General features: G+C 37.5%; 1 protein-coding gene across 1 annotated transcript in view; it reads left to right on the forward strand.

Annotated features, from left to right (window-relative positions):
- Positions 1-23,704, forward strand: part of CFAP47 (cilia and flagella associated protein 47) — a 560,199-nt gene that overhangs the window by 337,248 nt on the left and 199,247 nt on the right. The window contains exons 48-50 of the mRNA XM_021080094.2: positions 5,388-5,474; positions 18,587-18,657; positions 19,972-20,117. Of these exons, the coding sequence (XP_020935753.2) occupies positions 5,388-5,474; positions 18,587-18,657; positions 19,972-20,117 (304 nt within the window). The remainder of the gene's footprint in view (positions 1-5,387; positions 5,475-18,586; positions 18,658-19,971; positions 20,118-23,704) is intronic.

Genomic DNA, 23,704 nt, shown 5'->3' on the forward strand with positions numbered 1-23,704 from the left:
TTCCATCCATGTTGCTGCAAATGGCATTATTTTGTTCTTTTTTATGGCTGAGTAGTATTCCATCGTGTATGTATATCACATCTTCCTAATCCTATCATCTGTCAATGGACATTTGGGTTGTTTCCATGTCTTGGCTATTGTGAATAGTGCTTCAATGAACATGTGGGTGCATGTGTCTTTTTTAACGAAAGTTTTGTCTGGATATATGCCCAAGAGTGGGATTGCAGGGTCATATGGAAGTTCTATGTATAGTTTTCTAAGGTATCTCCAAACTGTTCTCCATAGTGGCTGTACCAGTTGACATTCCCACCAACAGTGCAGGAGGGTTCCCTTTTCCTCACACCCCCTCCAGCATTTGTTATTTGTGGACTTATGAATGATGGCCATTCTGACTGGGGTGAGGTGGTATCTCATGGTAGTTTTGATGTGCATTTCTCTAATAATCAGGGATGTTGAGCATATCTTCATGTGCTTGTTGGCCGTCTATATATCTTCCTTGGAGAAATGTCTATTCAGGTCCTTTGCCCATTTTTCCTTGGTTGTTGGCTTTTTCGCTGTTGAGTTGTATAAGTTGCTCGTATATTCTAGAGATTAAGCCCTTGTCCGTTGCATCATTTGAAACTATTTTCTCCCATTCTGTAAGTTGTCTTTTTGTTTTCTTTTTGGTTTCCTTTGCTGTGCAAAAGCTTGTCAGTTTGATGAGGTCCCATTGGTTTATTTTTGCTCTTATTTCTCTGCTTTGAGAGACTGATCTGAGAAAATATTCGTAAGGTTGATGCCAGAGAATGTTTTGCCTATGTTCTCTTCTAGGAGTTTGATGGTGTCTTGTCTTATATTTAGGTCTTTAAGCCATTTTGAGTTTAGTTTCGTGTGTGGTGTGAGGGTGTGTCCTAGGTTCATTGATTTGCATGCAGCTGACAGGTTTCCCAGCAATGCTTGCTGAAAAGACTGTCTTTTTGCCATTTTATGTTCTTGCCTCCTTTGTCAAAGATGAATTGACCATAGGTGTCTGGGTTTATTTCTGGGTTCTCTATTCTGTTCCATTGGTCTGTGTGATGACTGTGACTTTGTAATACTGCCTGAAGTCTGGGAGAGTTATGCCTCCTGCTAGATTTTTGTTCTTCAGAATTGCTTTGGCAATTCTAGTTCTTTTGTGGTTCCATATAAGTGTTTGGATTGTTTGTTCTAGTTCTGTGAGAAATGTCGTGGGTAATTTGGTAGGGATTGCATTGAATCTGTAGATTGCTTTGGGTTAGTATAGCTTTGGGTAGTATAGCCAATATTGATTTTTCCAACCCGGGAGCATGGACTATCTTTCCATTTCTTTACATCTTCCTTAATTTCCTTGATTAATATTTTATACTTCTTGGCATATAAGTCCTTTACCTCCTTGGTCAGATGTATTCCCAGGTATTTGATTTTTTGGGGTGCAATTTTAAAAGGTATTGAATTTTTGTATTCCTTTTCTAATATTTCATTGTTAGTGTACAGAAATGCGACTGATTTCCGAATGTTAATCTTATATCCTGCTACTTTGCTGAATTTGTTGATCAGTTCAAGTAGTTTTTGGGTTGAATTCCTAGGGTTTTCTATATATGGTATCATGTCATCTACATACAGTGACGGTTTCACTTCTTCTCTTCCTATTTGAATGCCTTTTATTTCTTTTGTCTGTCTGATTGCTGTGGCTAGGACTTCCAGTACTGTGTTGAATAACAGTGATGAAAGTGGGCATCCTTGTCTTGTTCCAGATTTTCGTGGAAAGGCTGTCACCTTTTCTCCATTGAGAATTATATGTGCTATGGGTTTGTCATAAATGGCTTTGATTATGTTAAGGTATGTTCTCTCTATATAGGTTACTTGGATGGGACAGTGATCAGTGTCTGGGCACTGCCCAGAGTGTTTGTCTGTGGCAGCAGCAGGGCGGGTGTGCTCCCATGAGAGTGAGAGAAACAACAGGTGGTGTTCTGTCACAATGTCCTTCTTTGTGGTGCCCTCTGAGGTGGTTGAGGCCTCAAGTGATTTTTGTTCATGTATCCCCAGTGGTGGTGGGCCATGCCCACTTCTGGAGTCAGTGTTAACTGCGGTGGTTTGCCCCCACCACCTGCAGAGCACACAAGAAGCACCCTGTCCCACTTAGCCCATGTAGGAGGTGCTGCACCAGCTGCTCCTAGTTGTATGGTCTTGGGAATGGACAGTGATCAGGTGTCTGGGTGCTGCCCAGAGCGTTTGGCAGTGGCAGCTGTAGGGCAGGTGTGTTCTCAGGGGAGTGAGAGCAACAGCGTATGGTGCTTGATTGCAGTCCCCTCTTTTTTCTTTTTTGCCAACCCCTGAGGTGACTGGGGTTGCGGGTGGAGCCCACTCAGAGGCTCCCCTGTGATGGCAATCCATGCCTCCTTCTGGCCTCTGAGATGACTGCCATGGTCTGTCCCTGCCACCTGTAGATCGTGCAAGAGGCACCAGGTTGCATGTAGCCCCCTGATGCCCTTAGCCCACACAAGAGGTGCCTGGCCACTGGTAGCCTGCACACGAATTGCCCAGTCTCCCCTAAATGAGCAAGAGGCTTCTTGCTGCCAGTAGCCTGCGCCAGAGCCGCCCTGCCCTCCGTGAACCCACAGGCACGTGCTCCGGTGCAGGGAGTTTCCTGCGGCATCCGCCCCTCCTCCTCTCGCCCTCCCCAACAGTGGCGCCTTGCCTCTCCTGCGGGTCCAGACCTTCTCCCGGGTTCCCTCTGCTGTGGCGTTCCCCTCCTCAGCCGGTGGCATGCCATTTCCCCGCCCGTGGCGCACTTTTCCTTAGCCCTTTAGGCTGGCTCCACACCACCAACCCCTGTCCTCTCCCTGCGATGGACCTCCTGAGCCTGAGTCACAGCGCCCAGCCCCCACCTGATTGTCTCAGGCTGTGGTTTCCGGGCCTATGGTTCAGATGATCTGTGTGGCTCTCACTCTGCGTTGCTGTTCTTAGTCCAGCTGCTGCTCTTTTCTCAGCGACCTTAGGATCCCTTTGACCCTGCTGATCTTTCGTCAGTTCAGTGGCTTCCCAGGAGGTGGGTTCCTTTTCTCCTTCACAGCTCCGTCTCAGGAATGCAAGTCCCATCCTGATTCTTCTTCTTTTTTTCTTTCGTTCTACCCAGTTATGTCAAGAGTTCCTTGCCCTTTTTGGAGGTTTAAGTTCTTCTGCCAGCATTCCGTCGATGTTCTGTGTGAATCGGTTTACATGTAGATGTGTTTTTTTGATGTGTTTGTGGGAGAAGGTGAACGCGACCTTTTACTCCTCCGCCATCTTGCTCCGCCCTAAAATATGTTTTTATTTTAAATTAGGCTTGTGCTTCTCAAAGTGTCATCCTTGAGACAGCAAAATTAACATTATATGTGAGCTTATTAGGAAAACAAAATCTGAGGCCTACTTCAATCCACTTCAGTCAGGATCTGCATTTAACAACATGTCCAAAATAATAATTCGTGCATTATTGTCAAAGCAGTGGTGGTCTAAGTCAGGGTAGCTCAGAGTTTAATCCGTAGAGACTGCTAGTTAGGCTACGGGTCGAATGGGAGCTACAGATGCTGGCGTACACCACAGCCACAGCAACGTCAGATCTGAACCATGTCTGCAACCCACACCACAGCTCAGGGCAATGCTGGATCCTTAACCCATTGAGCGAGGCCAGGGATCGAACCCACATCCTCATGGATCCTAGTCAGGTTCATTACTGCTGAGCCGCAGTGGGAACTCTGGGAGTTTGTTTTGATGGAACCTATGCCGGACTTAGTAAGTTAGAACAGAAGAGAGATAGAAGCTTGGGAATCTACATTTTAAACAAGGGTACAAAATGACAATGCCCATTGAAGTTTGAGAACCTCTCATTTAGAAAGTTCAGTAATCAAATAGGATATTTTTCCATTTTAATGGCATTTTGTAGTTTAATTTTGCAGTTAATATATCTATTTTAAGGAATGCATGTTCATTGTAATTAAGCAAGGATTTTTCATACAGAAGCATAAAGAATGCTATTTTATCTCAAAATGGTACATGCACAGTATATGAAAAATCTAATATTTATTATATTGGTTAGTCTTTTTATTTTGTGTCAAATTGTATTATCCCTGTGATTGTTTTTTAGCCAGAACAAATTATCACCAAAATAAATTGTTCAATGATTCACCATGGAGTTATAGAAATATTATAAATGTTTTCTGCTTCATAAGTTTATGAAATTTAAATGAGATTTTAGTGCATGGATTTAAATGTAAATTACTCTCTGGAGTAATTCTTCCCACATTTGCTTAACTGTAACTTTACAATACTGTAAACAAATCTGCTAGTTTGATACATAGCTTGCATTGTTGTAGTTTATATTTTATTACAGTTAATTTTATCTGTTTAAAACATTTTAGTATTTGATATTTATAAAATCCTTACAACCCTTACTTGACAGTGACATGAATATCAAATTAAAACAAAAGGACAAAAAATGATGTCAACACTCAAACATTAGGATATATAAATCTGTTGCGTTTTCAGTTTGTGTATAAGTATTTGTGCATGTGTGTTTTAAGACTAAAAATTTGGCTAATTTGATTACTGATCTAACTTTCATTGTAAAGCTAGTATTGTGAGCTATTAATAACTGCTGCATAATAAGAAAAATTTCCTTTAACAAATCAAGTTTGAATAAATCTGTTTTTAACAATAATGTACAGAGTCTCTTTAACTCTGCAGGAGGAATTAGGCATTCCTGACCTGAGGCTTCATGACATCTTTGACCTGCCGCTAGAGTAGCATTTCCACAGTGCTCTCCAACTACATAGTGGGCATCCTGACGCAGAGAGGATAATATATTCATGTTCTAGTACTTATTCTCACACATACCACATAATGGCCTCTCTGTAACTGTTTCTTGGATGAATGAACGTTATTATATAGGAAGGACTGAATTTCTGTGTGATTCCAAATGACGGCATAATGATTAATGCACTGATTTAACTATGTCCTTACATCTCACGTCCACTCCTCAAAGAAACATTTCTCTTTTCTGGAAATAGGATTAGAAATTATTATGTGTATAGCTCTGACAGTGTATTAAGAATAATGTGTAGTTTCGTCTTTCTTTCGGGACTGTAATTTGAGTGGTCATTTTTACTCCAGATTTCCTTATTATGAGAATTCAGTGTTGACTCTCCATATGAAAGTATCATTTTTACCTGTTTCTATTCTGCATCTTTTATTTGTAACATATCTTTTGAGTTGCATAATGAGAACACGTGGACCGTTTGAGCAGTAATTTATTCTGATTCTAATTATATACTATGAGTGATGGGAAATTAAAAAGAATGCTTAATGTCATTAACAGTAAGATTCAAAATGATCCTTTTTTTCATTTATTTTAGTGTGATTTTGGTGGAATCCTCAACGTTTATCTCTTTGCCATCCCAATTAACTGAAACTGGACAGTCTGTTGACTGCGTGAATGATGGGTAATGTCTATATATATTTATGTATTTTATGCTAATAATTATTTGAGGAAAAATTCAGAGAAATGAGCTTTCAGGTAAACTTGTGTAATTACACTATAGTTTTCATTTATTTGAAATATTTAACTTATGTACAAATTTATATTATTCATACTGTTACTTTCTTTATATATTACTATTTTATGTGCATGAACATTGAATACATATGCACTTTATTAAATAGAGTGAATTCTCATTATTCATGGTAGTTTTGTTCTATAAAATTGCTGCAAATACTCAATTAGTGAATATTAACGCTTTACTCTGAGGTGAAATACATATGATCACATAGCTTATGATTGTAAATCCTAATAGCAACCCATCCTGGTAGATTCTTTCTTCACTGTACACAGAGAAAATGAAGTTTAGAACTGTTAAATGACTTGCCTGAGGCAGTTCCACTAACAGGTGCCAGGGAAGGGTTTTAAACCCTGTTCGCCTCATCTCAGAGCTAGATTGCCTTGCACTTCTGTGCTTCTGTATGGCTTCCTACAATCTCCATCTTCTGCTCATCTACACTGGAAAACTGAAAGGCCCAGTGCCACCTAATTTGACCTCAGATGGAAACTTGTGTACCCAGCTATTGAAACTTTCCGCCACTCTGTACCTGCCTGTGAACAGTCATGAAAGCACCATGAGTATTGATTTTGGGGTTACCAATCAATTTTAGTGAGGAGGTGAATTTGCAAATACCAATTGGTGGCTAATGAAGATTGACTACATTTAAGCTTTTTTGACCCAAGTCATGAAGTCGGTATTTAGTTTGAAAGGAACTTTGACTTCAGAATAGAGAAGATGAATTTTTAAAAGTTAGATCGCCTTTTATGTCTCATTTGTTTTAAACTGTAGAATCACTCTTTAAAGTGGAATAAAGCAATGTTATAAAGGTTGAAGAAAGTCAGGCCGAAAGAAGATAATGCAGGTTTCTATTAAAGAGATGTATGCACATGTTGAGCATTACTGCTTTGTTGTTCATTGACTTTATGCCATTGTCTTTGTGCAATGCCTGAAAGCATCAGTGTCATCCTTTTAGATGCAAAAAATATTCCAAGAGGCAAGGATTTATCAGTGTTGATACCATAGGAATTCCAGTGTTAGAGTCGTCAGAACTGCTTAAGTGATTGTGCAGATCTTACTAAGATTAAAATGAATATAGTTAATTTTCCAAAAGTGAATTGTACTTGAGCCACTTGTTTTAGAAGATTGTAAGGATTGCATTGATTATAAGATGTTTGATTTTTTTTTTTTATTGGTTTTCCTGTGAGAGAAATTGATGAGGGGAAAACTTTTTTCTTCTGCCTGCATTTGTTTTGTTGAATGATAATTTCATGCTTAAGTAAGGCATTCAGAATCTTCCTTCCACATTTTGCTTTAGTGAACAATAAAATATGAATTAATACATTCAGCTATAAGGCAGTGTTGTAAATTTTATAAGAATAGCATATTTTCAGCATTTTATGTTAATTTCTTTATAATTTGAAATGCTGGTATTGCTGAAAAAAACTTCAGCAAACAGTTCTGTATGTTTTTTCCCATCCTTTGCTTCTTGATTAAGAAGCTCTTTTGTGCTCACAGATTTTGCCTGAGTGGCTTTCAAAAAATTTCTTTGCATTAACTGCAAATCATTTATAGTAGCACATATTAAACTAGAGTTAGATCTCAAAGAAATATGGTAGGTATCTGTGAGTGAGGTAGTTGGATCTCTGTAATGAACAGCAAAATTGAGTCTACTTTCATAATTAGGAATGCAGTTATAGAAATTCTGTATCGCAAGTTTTAACATAATTTTTCTCCATATAATATTTGGGAATGGTTTTAGTTAGACCCAAAGTTCCAGAATTAATGGTGTCAAAGACTCTCAAACTACAGGTAAGGACACACTTTTGATTTGCTTCTCAAATCAAAAACAAAATAGAGTGAACAAGTATGAAAGCTTTTATAATTTAATTTTGGAAAGGAATGAACCTTTGGAAATACTCATTCAAAATAATTCCCAACTCCAAGTGAAGTACTGCTTAAGAAATGTCTACCATCATCTGAAATTTATTATTATTATTTCTCATATAGTCTTTTCCATTTGTATTTATAATACTGTACTTTCTTAGTTCTTCTCTCAAAGCTTCCTTTGGGAAAAGAAACATGAATATGCAGTGACCTTGAGTGTTTGGTCAGGGAGGACATGATCAAACAAAGAGGAGTCAGGCTTCGGCAGATTAACTCTCAAAAAATAACTCAAAGCCATTCATTTAAAGGATTGAGGGTTTACTCCTGCACAACTCTGTGATGACTGTTCCCCAAATCAAAGGCAATGGTGAGGCTTACAAATGCAAAAGCCCTAGTTTCTCAAGGAAAAGGGCTGTTCCTTGATTTCTCATTTTAGCACTGGCATGGATTCAATACTGAGACCCAAATCCATACAATGAGTTGTGATAGAATAGTCTCAGGTTCACCAAGACCTCTGCTTCTCTGACAATGCTGAACAGATTTATTAGAAGCACTACTGTGGCTCCTTCTTCTAGGGTCTGGACTGCTTGCTGTATAACATTTTCAGGCTCCAGTTTATGTAGCAGACATGTCTTTATTTACTTTCTCAAGGATTAGCTGAGGTATCTAGAACTCCTGCAGTCAAATTCACTGTTTAAAGAGAAGAAAGAATATGAGTGTACCCTTTCTCTGTTAGGGAAGCTTCCCAGAAATACCACATAGTACTTCTGCTTGTAGCCCATTGATCAAATCTTAATCAAATGACCAAGCCTAGCTGGAAGGGAGACTGAAAAACCACACTTCTCCACATACACATCAAAAGAAACAGGGTTTTCCCAGTGAAGAGGGAAGGGCCAGTGATTCCAGGGAAAGGTAACCAGCAATCTCCACCGTGAGGGGACACAAAAAAGAATTTGCCTCCACATAGCACAAAGTTATCTAATTGTTCACCAGTCTGGCTTCATGTGCATAATGAGGCCTTTTAATCTTTAAATATAATCTTAGCAGTACTTAGTAATGTGACACATGCTGTTTTTCTTAAAGCTCTCCTTGATGTTTTCCTTGAGCAGATTTCCAGATACAAATGAAATTTAAGAACATGCATTTTAAATCACGACCAGAATGGAAGTCTGGTGCAGTACCTCTATAATTAAGTTTCATATATTGTAAAAATTATGTTTCAGTAAAATGCTGGTCTCGTGTCTAGGTTTAATCATCAAGGTAATAATATAAGAGAACAAGAAAATGTTCTTTAAAATCTCTGTAAGCTACCTGGATTTTTTTAAGGGCTTTTTACAAATATCCTTTTCCTCCTTTAGGCACATGGTAATATTTCACTTTATCCCCACTAATGTTGAACTTATACATGAACACATAACTTAATAGGCCAATGGCATGTGAGAAGAAGTGCTTAATATTTTTCCCAGGGGTAGCTTTAAGACCCAGTGAGGTGTAAGGTTAGGATGTTTATTTGAGGTTTTTGTTATTTCCAGAGGTAAGATTGTATTACAATAAACCTACCTCTTGGAATTGCTTTTGCTTTGTCCCATGGGTCTTGGACCCTCAAGTTTTCCTTTTCATTTGTCTCTAGGTATTTTTTCATTTCCTCTTGGATTTCTTCAATAATTCCTTAGTGTTTCAGAGCGTATTGTTTAGCCTCCATGTGTTTGTATTTTTTATAGTTTTTTTATTTGTATTTTATTTCTAATCTCATAGCATTATGGTTGAAAAAGATGCTTGATATGATTTCACTTTTCTTAAATGCACCAAGTCTTGCTTTGTAGCCCAGCATGTGATCTATCCTGGAGAATGTTTCATGTGCACTTGAGAACATGTATTCTGCTGCTTTTGAATGAGATGTTCTATAAATATCAATTAAGTCCATCTGATCTAATGTGTCATTTAAGACCTGTGTTTCCTTATTGTTTTTCTATCTGGATGATCTGTCCATTTATATAACTGGGCTGTTCAAGCTCCCTATTGCTACTGTGTTACTATCAGTTTCTCCTTTTACGGGTATTAGCATTTGCCTTCTATATCAAGGTGCTGTATAGGTAGGGGTGTGTGTGTGTGTGTGTGTGTGTATGTGTGTGTGTGTGTATTTACAATGTTATATCTTCTTCTTGGATTGATCCCTTGATCATTAGGTAGTATCCTTCTTTTTCTTTTGTAACATTCTGTACTTTAAAGTCTTTTTTTTTTCTGATATGAGTACTGCAACTCCAGCTTTCTTTTGATTTCCATTTGCATGGAATAGTTTTTCCATCTCTTCACTTTCAGTCTATATGTGTCCCTAGATCTGAAGTGGGTCTCTTGTAGAGAACATATATATCTTGTTTTGTATCCATTCAGCCAGTCTGTGTCTTTTAGTTGGAGTATTCAATCCACTTACATTTAAGGTAGTTATCAATATGTATGTTATTTTGCTATTTTGTTAGTTTTTTTTTTTTAATGTAAGTCTTTTTTCTTCCCTTCCTCTTTCATTCTCTTCTCTTGTGATTTGGTGACTATCTTTACTGTTGTGTTTAGATTACTTTTTCTTTTTTGTGTCTATATCTACTGTAGATTTAGAGAAAGAAGAACAAATAAAACCTAAAGTCGGTAGAAGGAAAAGAACTCATAAAGATGAGAGTAGAGGTAAATGAAACAGAAATAAAGAAAACTATAGACCCCTAGCCTGGGAACCTCCATATGCCACGAGAGCGGCCCAAGAAATAGCAAAAAGACCAAAAAAAGAAAAAGAAAACTATAGAAAATATCAATGACACTAAAAGCTGGTTCTTTTAAAAGATAAGCAAAATTGATAAACCTTTAGCCAGACTCATCAAGACAAAAGGGGAGAGGGCTCAAATCAATAAAATTAGAAATGAAAAAGTAGAACTGACACCACAGAAATACAAAGAATCATAAGAGACAATTATAAACTACAGTGTCAGTGAAGTGGACAACCTAGAAGAAATGGACAAATTCTAAGAAAGGTGCAATCTTCTAAGACTGAACCAGGAATAAATAGAAAATATGAACAGACCAATCACAATTATTGAAATTGAAACCATGTTTTAAAAACTTTGACCAAACAAAAGTCTGGAACCAGATAGCTTCACAGGTGAATCTGATCAATTGTTTAGAGAAGAGTTAACTCCTATCCTTATGAAATTATTAAAAAAAAAGTTACAGAGGAAAGATCATTCCCAAATTCATTCTGTGAGGCCACTATCATCCTGATACTAAAACCAGACAAAGATACCGCAAAAAAAGAAAATTGCAGGCCAATATCACTGATAAACATAGACGCAAAAATCCTCAACAAAATACTATCAAACTGAATCCAACAGTATATTAAAATATCATGTGCCATGATCAAGTGGGATTTATCCCAGAGATGCAAGGATTTTTCAATATGTGCAAATCAATCAGTGTGACACACTGCATCAGCAAATTAAAGAATAAAAACCATTTGATCTTCTCAATAGATGCAGAAAAAATTTTTGACAAAATTCAACACCCATTTATGATAAAAACTCCCAACAAAATGTATATGGAGGGAATATACATTAACCTAAAATAGGCCATATATAACAAACCCACAGCAAATATCATACAAAATGGTGAAAAGCTGAAAGATTTCCTCTAAGTTTAGGAACAACGTGTCCACTCTTTGTGCATTTATTCAACATAATTTTGGAAGACCTAGCCAGAGCAATCAGAGCAGGGGGAAAAAAAAGGAATCCAGGCATTACTGTCATGGCTTAATGGTAATAAACCTGACTAGCATCCATGAGGATGCATGTTCAATCCCTGACCTTGCTTAGTGGGTTAAGGATCCAGTGTTGCTGTGACCTGTGGTGTAGTTCACAGACATGGCTCAGATCTGGCATTGCTGTGGCTATGGCATAGGCCTGCACCTGCAGCTCTGATTCAACCCCTAGCCTGGATACTTCCATATGTCACAGGTGCAGCCTAAAAAGACAATAAAATAAAATAAAGTAAGAGGAATCCAAATTGGAAAAGAAGTAAAACTTTCGCTGTTTGCAGACATGATACTGTATCTAGAGAATCCTAAAGGTGCTATCAGAAAACTCCTAGAGCTCATCAATTAATTAAGTAAAGTTGCAAAGTCACAGATTACACAATTAATACACAGAAAACTCTTAGTTTATATATACTAATGATGAGAGAGAAAAAAGTGAAATTAAGGAAACAATCCCACTTACTATCACATCAAAAAGAATAAAATACCTAGTAATGAACCTACCTAAGTAGGCAAAAGACCAGTACTCTATAAACTGTAAGACACTGATAAATTAAATAGAAGATGACACAAGCAGATAGAAAGATATTCTGTGTTCTTGAATTAGAAGAATCCATATTGTCAAAATGACTGTACTACTCAAGATAATCTACAGATTCAATACAATCTATCAAAATACCAATGGCATTTTTCAGAGAACTAGAACGAAAAACTTAAAAATTTATATGGAAACTCAAAAGACCCCAAATAGCCAGAGCAATCCTGAGAAAGAAAAATGGAGCTGGAAGCATTAGGCCCCCTTTCAGACTGTACTATAAAGCTACAGTCATCACACAGGAGGCAAGAATGCACAATGGAGAAAAGACAGTCTCTTCAATAAGTGATGCTGGGAAAACTGGACAGCCACATGTAAAAGAATGAAGTAGCATATTCTCTGACACCATGTAAAAGAATAAACTTGAAATGGATTAATACCCTAAATGTCAGGCTGGATACTATAAAACTCTTAGAGGAAAACAGGCAGAACACTCTGATATAAATCATAGAATATCATCTCATATCCACCTCCTTGAGTAATGAAAATAAAAACAAAAATAAATGGGACTGAATCCAACTTAAAAGCTTTTGCACAGCAGAGGAAACGATAAAAAAAAAACAAAAAGACAGCCCACAGAGTGGAAAGAAATACTTGCAAGCAATGTGACCATAAATATACAAACAGCTCATGCAGCTCAACATCAAAAAAAAAGAAAAAGAAAAAAACCACAATCAAAATGAGCGGAAGGTCTAATTAGACATTTCTCTGAAGACAGACAGATGGCCAATTGGTGTATCAAAAGATGCTCCATTTTGCTAATTATTAGAGAAATGCACATCTAAACTACCATGAGATATTGCCTCACACAGGTCAGAATGGTTATCATAAAAAAGTCTACATAAAATGCTGAAGAGTGTATGGAGAAAAGGCAACCACCTATGCTGTTGGTGAGAATATAAATTGGTATAACCACCATGGAAAAAAGTATGGAGGTTCCTTAAAAGACTAAAAGTAGAATGACCACATGATCCAGCAATCCCACCCCTGGATATATATCCAGGGAAAACTGTAATTCAAAAAGATACATGAATTTCTGTGTTCATAGCAGCACTATTTACAATAGCCCAGACTTGGAATTATCCCAAATGTCCTTCAGAAGAAGAATGGATAAAGAAAATGTGGCATACACACACAGTGGAATATTACTCATCCATAAAAAGAATGAAATAACGCCATTTGCAGCAACATGGGTGGACCCAGAGATTATCACATTAAGTAAGTGAAACAGAGTAAGATAAATATCTTATATCACATATATGAAATCTAAAACAATGATACATAAGAACTTTTTTACAAAACAGACAGACTTGCAGACTTTGAAAAGAAACATTTGTTTACCAAAGGGGAAGGGGGATGGTGGAGGGATGGACTGTGCTTCTGGGGATTGCAAAGTCACACTTTTGAATATGGAATAAGTGATCAACAGGGACCTACCTACTGTATAGCACAGAGAAATCTACTTAATATTCTGTAATAACCTAGATGGCAAAAGAATCTGAAAAAGAATAGATGGATGTATATGTAACTGAATCAGTTTGCTGTACACCTGCAACTAACACAACTTTGTAAATCAACTATAGTCCAATATAAGATAAAATAGGGATAAAAAGAGAGGGCAATATTTCTTGTCACCTTTCCCTGCCAAAAGTATTAGATAAACACATTTAGAAATAGAAGTCACCCTCACCAAGGATCTTATCCTCATAGTATGGACCTGTCCTGTGAGCAAGAAATATACTATTGTGTTAATCCCCTGAGATGTGGTGGTGTTACTGTAGCATGATCTAGCATATACTAACTGATAAATCCTCTTCAGAGTCACTTCAGTTAATACCTCTCCAAGTACCAAATTATCTCTTCTCAAGTGAAATGAAAAGTGCAGGTGGCATTAAAAAAAAAAACAACTATTAAAAAATTTACAATGTTTTTATATTCTTAAGCAACAGATACATATAAAAAGACACATTTGAAACCACATGGATAAGAAAACTTTAAATTCATATATTTTACTGTATGTGAACATGATCTATGAGCATAAGCAGGAGCAGTTAAGAGGATTTTATTCTATAAATCTGAAGGAATCTCAGAAAGGATCAGGGCAGGAGACTGGTTTTAGGCACACTTTAAAATTGAGTGATGGATCAGCAGTACTCAGAAGTGGAACACTTTGTGAGTGATTTCCTACAGTGATATGACTTGCTATTTTTTTTCTATCAATATTGAATTATTTATCATTCAATAAATACTAAGTGACACCTCAAACATTTATTCCAAGAAATATTGGGATAAATAAGTCATAGACCTGGCCTTAAATTTGCCAACCATCAAGCAGAAAGCGAAAAAAATATATATATACACAGAAGAAGGCAGTTGTACAGGGTGGAAAGCATTCAGTAGTATGTGGTATACCAAAAAATTATATATATATATATAGAGAGAGAGAGAGAGAGAGAAAGAGAGAGAGAGAGAGAGAGGGAGGGAGAGAGAGAGAGAGAGAGCGCGCGTGCAAGACAGAGAGGCAGTTCTATATGGTGGAATGCATTCAGTACTGTGTGTTATATCAAAAAATTGTATGTGTGTGTATATATGTGTATGTGTGTGTGTCTGAATATACCCTGTGAGCTGATTGGCAAGGAATAACACCATGTATATATTATTGAGGTCTTCATGGAAGAGAAGACATTGAAGGATAAAAATGAGGTCCTAGTAACATTTTTTCCATGCATATTCCATGTTTTGTTTTATTATATACAAATTTGGATCTGGAATAGAAGTAAGATCTTGATGGCTGGAATCTAGAGCAAGGGGAGAGAACTCTCCTGCAAGTATAGAAAGAACATGGGAAGAGGGAATTGCAAAAACATTGAGTGGGGATAGGCAGGCAAGGGGAAATACAAGGTATATGCTTATAATACTCTGGTTTCTCTTCAGATCATACAAATCTTTTGCCTATGTATATGCTTATAAATGTGGACTAGAGAGTCAGCATGGTAAAGTGTGAATTCAGGTTGGAAAGATGTTGAAATGTTTATCATCCTGCTTTATATGTATTACTTTTAGAGCTCCTTCGCATAGCACACTGGATACTCTGCGACCTTAGGGGTTTCATCATTCATCCTTGTTCCCAGATTCCCAGAATAGCCAACCAAATGAAAGAAGGCCCTGGTAGTGATATGTTTCAGAGTCCTGATTCTTGCTAAACACAAACAAACAAAAATAATAAAAAAAAAAGTTGAGTTCTGGAGAGCCATGATTTTAAAATATTTCATTTCTGCTACACCAAATAGTTACAGTTAGAAGTAGGCAAGTCTCTAAGGAAAGCAGATTGAAGCTAAAACCAAATGTATATCCTCAGAGTAACAGTCTGCCATGATCCCGTGCTCTAGATTAGAGTTTCATACCTGGTTGTAATGTTGTCAGACTCCTTGGCAGTTTGCTGAATTCTATTCTACTTCATAGAATAGTGTTTTACAAATACGTAAAATAAGGAAGATACAAGGATTGCAGAGTGTCTTAATCTACTTGGACTGCCATAACAAAATACCATGGCTTAAACAACTGAAGTTTATTCCTTATAGTTCTAGACACTGGGAAGTCTAAAGAGCAAGCAAGTTAGGTTTTATTCTGAGGCCTCTTTTTTGGCTTATTAAGGTGACAGCCATCTCAGTCTGTGCTCACGTGACCTCTTCTTTGTACAAGAAAGGAGCGAGAGAGGGTGAGCTCACTGGTGTCTCTTTTTATAAGGATTCCAATTCTGTCTTATCAGAGCCATACGCTTATGACCTCATTTAATCTTAATTACCTTCCAATAAGCCCTATCTTTAAACACAGTCATTTTGGGAGTTTAGGCTTCAACATATGGATTTAAAGGTGACACAGTTCATTTCATAGTATAGAGGAAAGTAATAGTTTAATAGATTATCAAAATGTTAAAATTGTAATAAAATATGTGCTTTATGTATGTATGTTAAATGTGTAATAAAATGTTAACGCAGCACATAATAAGATCTACTGGTAGATCTATGGTAGAGATAACTACCATACTTTGAAAGTAGCAATGAGTATAAATATAATGTGCAAGAACCGAAATGTGATATAAATTGTTTGGTGATCAAGTCAGAGTATAGCTAATAGTACTGTGGTATGGTTTAAGTTGCTATTAAGAGTTAGTGGAAATCAAGATGGAATTTTCACCTATTTAAGTTCACAGGTTCACTCAGTCCTTGAACCACAGATTAGTACCCCTTGTTTTAGAGACTTTTCAATTGCTTGGGGCCAGAGTGATACAAGAAGGGGCAAATACTCCATTTTAACTGCCCTCCAGATGGCTGTGGGGTCCTATATGGACAAACTCCTGGGTACATGGAGGAGGGAATGAATCTAAACACTGATGCTTTTATATTCCTTCCTATGAAACATAAAAACTGGGCTTGAACCAGGTCATTTGCTCTTTGGTTTGGATGCAGCCCTGAATGCCAGCCCAGAAGTATGAAGCTTATAATAAAGATCTTTCCCTGGTGGAAAGTCTCAAGTAGGAAGTCATTCTTGGGACTGTTTTATTCATGCCCTGTGTAAAACCAGTTCAGTGTCATTTAGATTATTTTACCTTGGAAAGGGCTGTTCACCACTATTGCCGAGGAAGAAGGAATAGCATCCCTTCATAGCTCATAAGGAGCTTCCACTCCCTGACTCTGGTCCACTACTAAATTAGCAGGAAATATTCCATTTCTTGATCTACACTGTTTTGTATAATTTTAGCCTGTTTTGATGCTATTCTTCCTTAAGACCAAGACTTTAAAATGTTCCTTCTGCTGCAGCTTCAACAATAATCGATGAGCATCTAGGAAAATGATAGCATGGATTGAGGTATAGGGAGTAACAAAAGGTAAATGAGTTAAGTGTTTTCCTCATCTGTCTTTGGGACATGCAAGATGCTGATTTTGAAATCGAGCTGGGTTAAACACCAAATTTCTAGGCTCAAGAACATTGATCATGTAAAATCGAGTTTTCCTGAGCCAGATTATTTTATTAAATTATTTTCTGGTGTCTGAATTAATCATAATTGTTAGCTTTATGAGCAAGTCAACACAATTCTTAGGTTTGTAAATGTTTTTAATCTGCCTTTACCATAAATAGTACAAGTAACTGAATTTGTCTGGGTTTGAGACTCTCCTTTGAGGATGAGACAGCTCTGATTTATTCAGAAGGCACTCATATTAGCTGTTTTCTAACAAAATAGGTAAAGAAAAGAAAAAAAGGAGATGAAGCCCAAATCGCTCTGCTTTTCTATTCACTATGGAAGAAAATGACCAAAGGGCTAGTGATTGCAAATATTGAACAAAATGAGGTTTGGAGATTATCTGAGGATTTTAATCAAGTATTCTACCCAGAGCTCCATTATCAAGGACATGGCATCAGAGCTGTGCATTGAGAAATACGCATTCTTTGTTGTTCTTTCCATTTTTTTGTATAGTCTCCCTTATAAATGGTAAAAAATCCTTCTGCTATGTCTATCATAGTTTTAAAGTATCTATCATGCTCAAATTACATAAAATAGTAAATGTTCTTAGAAATCATGAAATTGCTAATCACAATACCTAGGAGTAGAAATAAAGCACATAATAATGAAAGGATATGGTAAATAACCTTATTAAGAATGTGGTTTAGGAGTTCCCGTCGTGGCGCAGTGGTTAACGAATCCGACTAGGAACTATGAGGTTGCGGGTTCGGTCCCTGCCCTTGCTCGGTGGGTTAAGGATCCGGCGTTGCCGTGAGCTGTGGTGTAGGTTGCAGACTCGGCTCGGACCCTGCGTTGCTGTGGCTCTGGCGTAGGCTGGGGGCTACAGCTCCGATTCGACCCCTAGCCTGGGAACCTCCATATGCTGCGTGAGCGGCCCGAAGAAATAGCAAAAAGACAAAAAAAAAAAAAAAAAAAAAAGAATGTGGTTTAAAGATAAGAGTGTTTGGAGAAGTGGAATGGATATGATTGGAAGAACAGAATTTAGAAATAATCAGTATATTTTTACAACCTCAAATTCAGACAGATCAACTGGCAAGGTAAGAAAATATGGGGTTTTTATATTTTCATAAAAAAAATAGTCAAGCAATATCTTAGAGCCCATATACTAATTGACAGCAAAATAATCATGAATACTAAGAGGAGCAATTTGGAGAAAATTTATGGGTTTTGGAAGACATGGAACCTTTCAAAGGAAGCATTTGCTTCAGGCTGTGATCTGCTAATTAATTTTCAGAAATGCAACAAGAAACTAAATAGCCACCTAAGTCTCTTTCTACGTTTATGAGAAAGAAGCTAGTATGGAAACAAGAAGCTTATAGAGGAGAATTTTTTTCAAGAAATCAAGTTCTAAAACTATTTTTAGAGCGACTACCTTTATAGTCCTACTTCTAGATCACCTACTTTGGAGTCTCAGGATTTGGGTTTTTACTGATATTATCAAATGTTTGCTTCCCTGCAGTATTAGAAAGTAAAAAGGAATTGTTTTTACCAAATTTTTTAAAAAAGCAATGATGAAAATATGGATGATGATTTCCTTTTTGCATTTTTCTGATTTTTAAAATTTCTAAAACAATATAAATGTAAAAATGATCTGTGAAATACATCTGTGGTCTTTGCACATCATATTGTAGGTAGCCATAATTTTTCAGGGTCTATAAGATTGAATTAAGATAGTGTATTGTTTTTGAGTTTTGCGTTGATATTTTTGTTTTTACTTATAACAGTGATGCTGGAAGTAGCGGTGAACGTGATATTGCTGAAGGCTGTTTCCAGGCCCCCTATGCCTTAAAAACCTGTGAGTGCCTCAAATAAAAGCCTTTGTTTGCATGTCGAGGGCATAATATGAAATGAAGTATTCAACCGATAGTGGTGACAAGCATAGACAGAATGGCATGCCCTGGGGAATCCTGGCCAGATGAGAGGCTGAGGTGTTGGTCCTCAGCCTTTTCTGTTCATGACTCTTTGGAAAACTCTGTCTGCATCTTGCCTTTCGCTGCTGAGTCCTAGTTTCCTCACCCCGCCAATGAATGTATTTTGATAAATGACTTTTATGTTTCTTTTGGCTTATTTTGAACTGGTTCAACCTGTTTAAGTGATACCTCTCACCATGTTTAAAGTTTTAAGGAGTACACAGATATGCTTTGTTTTGTGAAATAACAATAGATTTGAGAAGTGTGGATAGAATGCTGGATAGGGAAATGAATGTGGGGATGTTCTGGTTATCTCTAGCTACAGAGCAAACCATGCCCAAATGTAGTGGCATTAAACCCTGGAAATGCATTATATTATTCTCTCTCACACTTTGGGCGTGACCAGCCTCATCTAGGTGGGTCTCGCTCAGGGTCTCTCATGAAGTTGCAGGCAGATTCAGGGTGGGGCTCTTGGCCTGGACACTTATGTGGGGCCTCTCTATGTGGCCTAAACATCTTCACAGGATACCACCTGTGTTCTAAAAGCTAGTGAACCAGGAAAGAGAGATGATTAGGAAGAACTTCTATCATATTTTCTGCTCTAGTGTCATAAGTCACAGTGCTTGATTGTGCTGCATTCTCACGTGCTGTTCATTAGGATCATGTCACTAAGCCTGGCCCACCATGTCACCCCATTTCAAGGCAGTGTTGAAGAATTGGTGGACATGTTTCAAAATACAGCAAAAACCTAAAAGATTTATATGTGTATAAATATGTATCTGTGTTTCCCTGTGTACATATACAGATTTTTATTTCCCGTTTAGAGTGTCTTTTGCACCCTGTAATTTGGATCATTACATAGTCCACCAAAAACGCCAAAGATTGTGGAATGACCTCTTTGCTACTTATATTTATGTGTGTATCCAGGCTAATTTTAAACACTATTGAAGTTCCCTTTGTTTATTAAGAAATCTTTAATAGAGGGTCATAATTACACACATTTTGATTATTTCAAGCTTGGGCTGGGGTCACCCATACTTTCATTAACAAATGTATATATCTTTTAATTTTGTGTGCTAATGCTTTGAACATTTTTTAAAATTCATCCCCATACTCTAATCACTAATTGAAACAGCTGCTTCATTTGAGCAGCACTTATGAAATGATGTGTAAACAAGCCCTCCTTCATGTTTTGGCAGCAATTAAGTCCAATTTCATCAGAGAGTTCTTCTGCTCTAAGCATACTCTTCACCTGGGAGCGAAAGGGACTTCAGATCTGGAGCTCTTCTTTCTCCCCTTTGGCATGCACACACGCTACTGTGTCATCATCCTCAGCAACAAAAAGGTGAGGACGGAATTACATGTGTGCTTTCATCAAGGGCTGCCACTGTAATGGAATAACCAGTATAGGTCATTTGACAGCAGCTAAAGACTCTGGGAATATAGCTAACAATTTCAGCCCTCTAGTTGATAAACAAAGAGCTTATCCTCAAGAATAAGCAAAGATTTATACTACCTGTCTGCAAATTTTATAATGGCTGGATAAGGAAGTCCCATGGGAGCAGAATGGAGGCATTCCTAACCTGCCAGTACCTTATCTATATCGTCATCTATGGTCATATAACAAGTTACCAAATACTGCTGCTCTTAAAACAATATGTATTTATCATGTCACGTTTTCTATGGATCACAGGTCTAGGTGGGCCCTCTGGTTTAGGTCTAGCAAGTCTTCAATTCACTGATTGGCCAGTGCTGTGTTCTCCTCGGAGGTTAAGCTGAAGAAGTGGCTGCTTCTAAGCTTTCTCAAGTTGTTGGCGGAATTAATTTTCTAGCTCTGGGATCCATGCATCTTACTTCTCTAAAGCCAGCGAAGGTGAAAAACAGAAGAGGAGGGAGGGGAGAGGAGGTGGGGGCAGAGAGAGAGAGACAGAGAGAGAGAGAAAGAAAGAAGAGAGGATTTAGAGGAAAAGTTTTACGGTATTCTTCTCTTTGAAAAAGACACTGCCATGTCTTGACCTGAGGGAACTTATGACCCATGGGAGATTGCCCCAAATGTGTGTTATGTATCAATTATGCACTATATAGAATGCATAACAATGAAATAATGGTGATTGGGAGTTCTCATCGTGGCTCAGCGGTAACGAACACAACTAGGATCCATGAGGATGTGGGATCGATCTCTGGTCTCGGTCAGTGGGGTAAGGATCTGGCATTGCCGTGAGCTGTGGTGTAGGTTGCAGGCGTGACTCAGATCTGGTGTTGCTGTGGCCGTGGTGTAGGCTGGCAGCTGCAGTTCCAATTAGACCCCTAGCCTGGGAACCTCCACATGCTGCAAGTGCGGTCCTAAAAAGAAAAAAAAAAAAAAGGAATTGGAAAGAGGTATTATATTGACTTATCTGTAGGATCCTTTACACATGAAAAATAGTATAGCCTATTAAATATGTAAGGAATAGTTTTACACTGAGAATTACCATTTCAGGTGAAAAATGCTACTTTATCGTAATATCGAACCTTGTTTTTCATTTCTCTTGAAAGAGTTTAGGTTTTAGCTGAATTCCTCTATATGAAAATTTGTAAAAAAAAAAAAAAAACTGTAGTTATTTTATCAAACCAGTAATTTGATAAAATGTTTCACAGTCCTTTTTTTTATATCACTTTATAATGTAGCCCTAGAAAAATGCTAAGGTTAATTCTCAATAGTATGGTAAGGAGGTAGATTTTATTCTTTCAGTTAGACTATTCAAATATTAATATATACTTCTATAAATTTTATCTAAATTAATCAGAATATAATTACACTTGTCATCTCCGTCCACTAAAACCTTTCTTTTGATTATATATATTTTGTTCTTGTCAGAAAAAATATTAAAACAATAATCATGAAATTATATTTCTATCAATTGAGAAATAATACCCAGTCTAAAGTATTGCACTGAATTACAATTACTTAAGTGGGGAAACACATCTATTAATTTACACATTCAATTTTATTGCTAATTATATTGAAAAATGCAATTACACGCTTAAATAGATAATCAAACATCCAAGTCCACCTAGTTAGCTCCTGTTCTTATTAAAAGTGTGATAACTGCCTTGCCATTAAGAACCACCTGTTGAAAACTGTAAAGTAATTAGGTCCCAGTTTGATAGCTTTCCATGTGTAAAACAAACATTTTCACTAAAATGGCTACGGAAGGTAAGCCATTTGTTTCACTTCCCCAGTTCCTTTTGAACTTTCAAATAAAAATGAATGATTTATGTAGTAGCAGTTTGAAAGTTTCACAAAACTTCCATCAGTGTTCATAGAAATTCTTAGATTAGGGGAAAACTGACAGAAGCCCTAAAAATTCATGCTCTCAAATGCCAGAAATCCAAAGAGATTTCTGCTCATGTGTGGACAGGGACAGATTAAATGGAGGAACCTGGAGCAGAATCATGACCCAGTCCCTGAGGAAATGCACTTTCTGGGAGGATGGGTTAACAGATCCCCACACAGAGCACACAGACACTGCACAGCGCAAAGCTGTTTATTGATACAACCCTGGACTCTGTCTTCATGGTGGTGCCCGTGTGAACATCTGCCCTGTGCAGTCCTGGGTTCCCAAGGAGAAAATCACTCGGCATTACCAGGGTCATCCTTATGAGAGAGGCAGGGACACTGAACTCAAGGGAATCACATTCCATTGGAGAAGACAAACTTGCATAAAGCTGGCTCAGCTCGCACGGAAAGTTTGTATTAATTTGAAGTACGCATGCCCTCCAGATGGACAAAAAATGCTGAACATATGGCACGTTCATAAGAATTAGAAAAATGCATTCAATGGATGCATCCTTATGCTAGAACAACCTTGCCCTCAACAGGATGCCCCTCACAAGACATTCTCTTTCCTTGTGTGCACAGTGTCCTAGGACATGTCCACTCATTTCTGTGTGACACAGTCAGACAGATTGTGACCATTTCTAGAATAGAGGAGAATGCGTAGCAGAGGCAGAGATAATTGATTAATAGATGAGCTTGGTTAAGAAGGATGTGTAGAAATTTGCCAGTAAACAGAGTTTGGGCAGAGAAGACGTGTGCTCAGGAGAAGATTCTAAGAATGTGAGGTAAAACAGCTAAGCATGAAATTTCATGAGTGCCTAAATTGCCAATTCTGAGAATCGAATACATGAAATGGGTTGGATGGATAAGTCAGACTGATAACGAGGAGGGCAGTGGATTTTAAGGTGAATAACATTATTATTTTTATTATTATTATTTATTATTATTAAAAGTAAGAACCCAGTGGAAGATACTGAGCATAAGCATGATCTGATTTAATTTTGTTTTAGAAAGTGTCTCTGGAGCCAAAACAAAAAGTAGATTAAGAGTTGGAGGCAGAAACAGGACACTGAGAGACTGCTTAGGAGATTCCTGCCATCTACTCCACTACCCCGCACACCTCCATTTTGTACTGCCCTCTGCTTTTCACTTAGTAGCAGGCAGACAGAGAGAAGGGTGTGAGACACAGTGAAGAAAGAAGTGATGATGTCGGATTTGGGGGAAATAAGGAAATGAGTGAACTGTGAGGATGAATATTGATATAAAGATCAATCTTAATGACAGTTGGAGTGATGTTGACAATTGAAGGGAAAACAAACCTTCATTTACATGCAGAGCAAATTGGTGGCAAAAGATTCAAATAGAAACTTCTGAAAAATATGGTGATAAAGATGAAGAGAGATTACTAATTTCACTGCCACCATAGCCTCTAGAGTCCTGTTTCCATAGTGGAGTGATTATCAAGTTCGCTTCGCAGAGTAGCTTCTAGAGTCTAGGCCCAGCTTATTTATTTGAGAGATATTTTCCTATAGTATACCATGTGTTTTTATTAAACAGTCAGTTCACATTTTATGCCATTTAAATATATGTTGCCTTCTCCAAATGTCTGTGGA

The sequence above is a fragment of the Sus scrofa genome, chromosome X (genome assembly GCF_054392235.1).
Source record: "Sus scrofa isolate SSC_HxYL_T2T_F1_AM1 chromosome X, Sscrofa_HxYL_maternal_Yorkshire_Landrace_v2.0, whole genome shotgun sequence".
NCBI classification, from domain to species: domain Eukaryota; kingdom Metazoa; phylum Chordata; class Mammalia; order Artiodactyla; family Suidae; genus Sus; species Sus scrofa.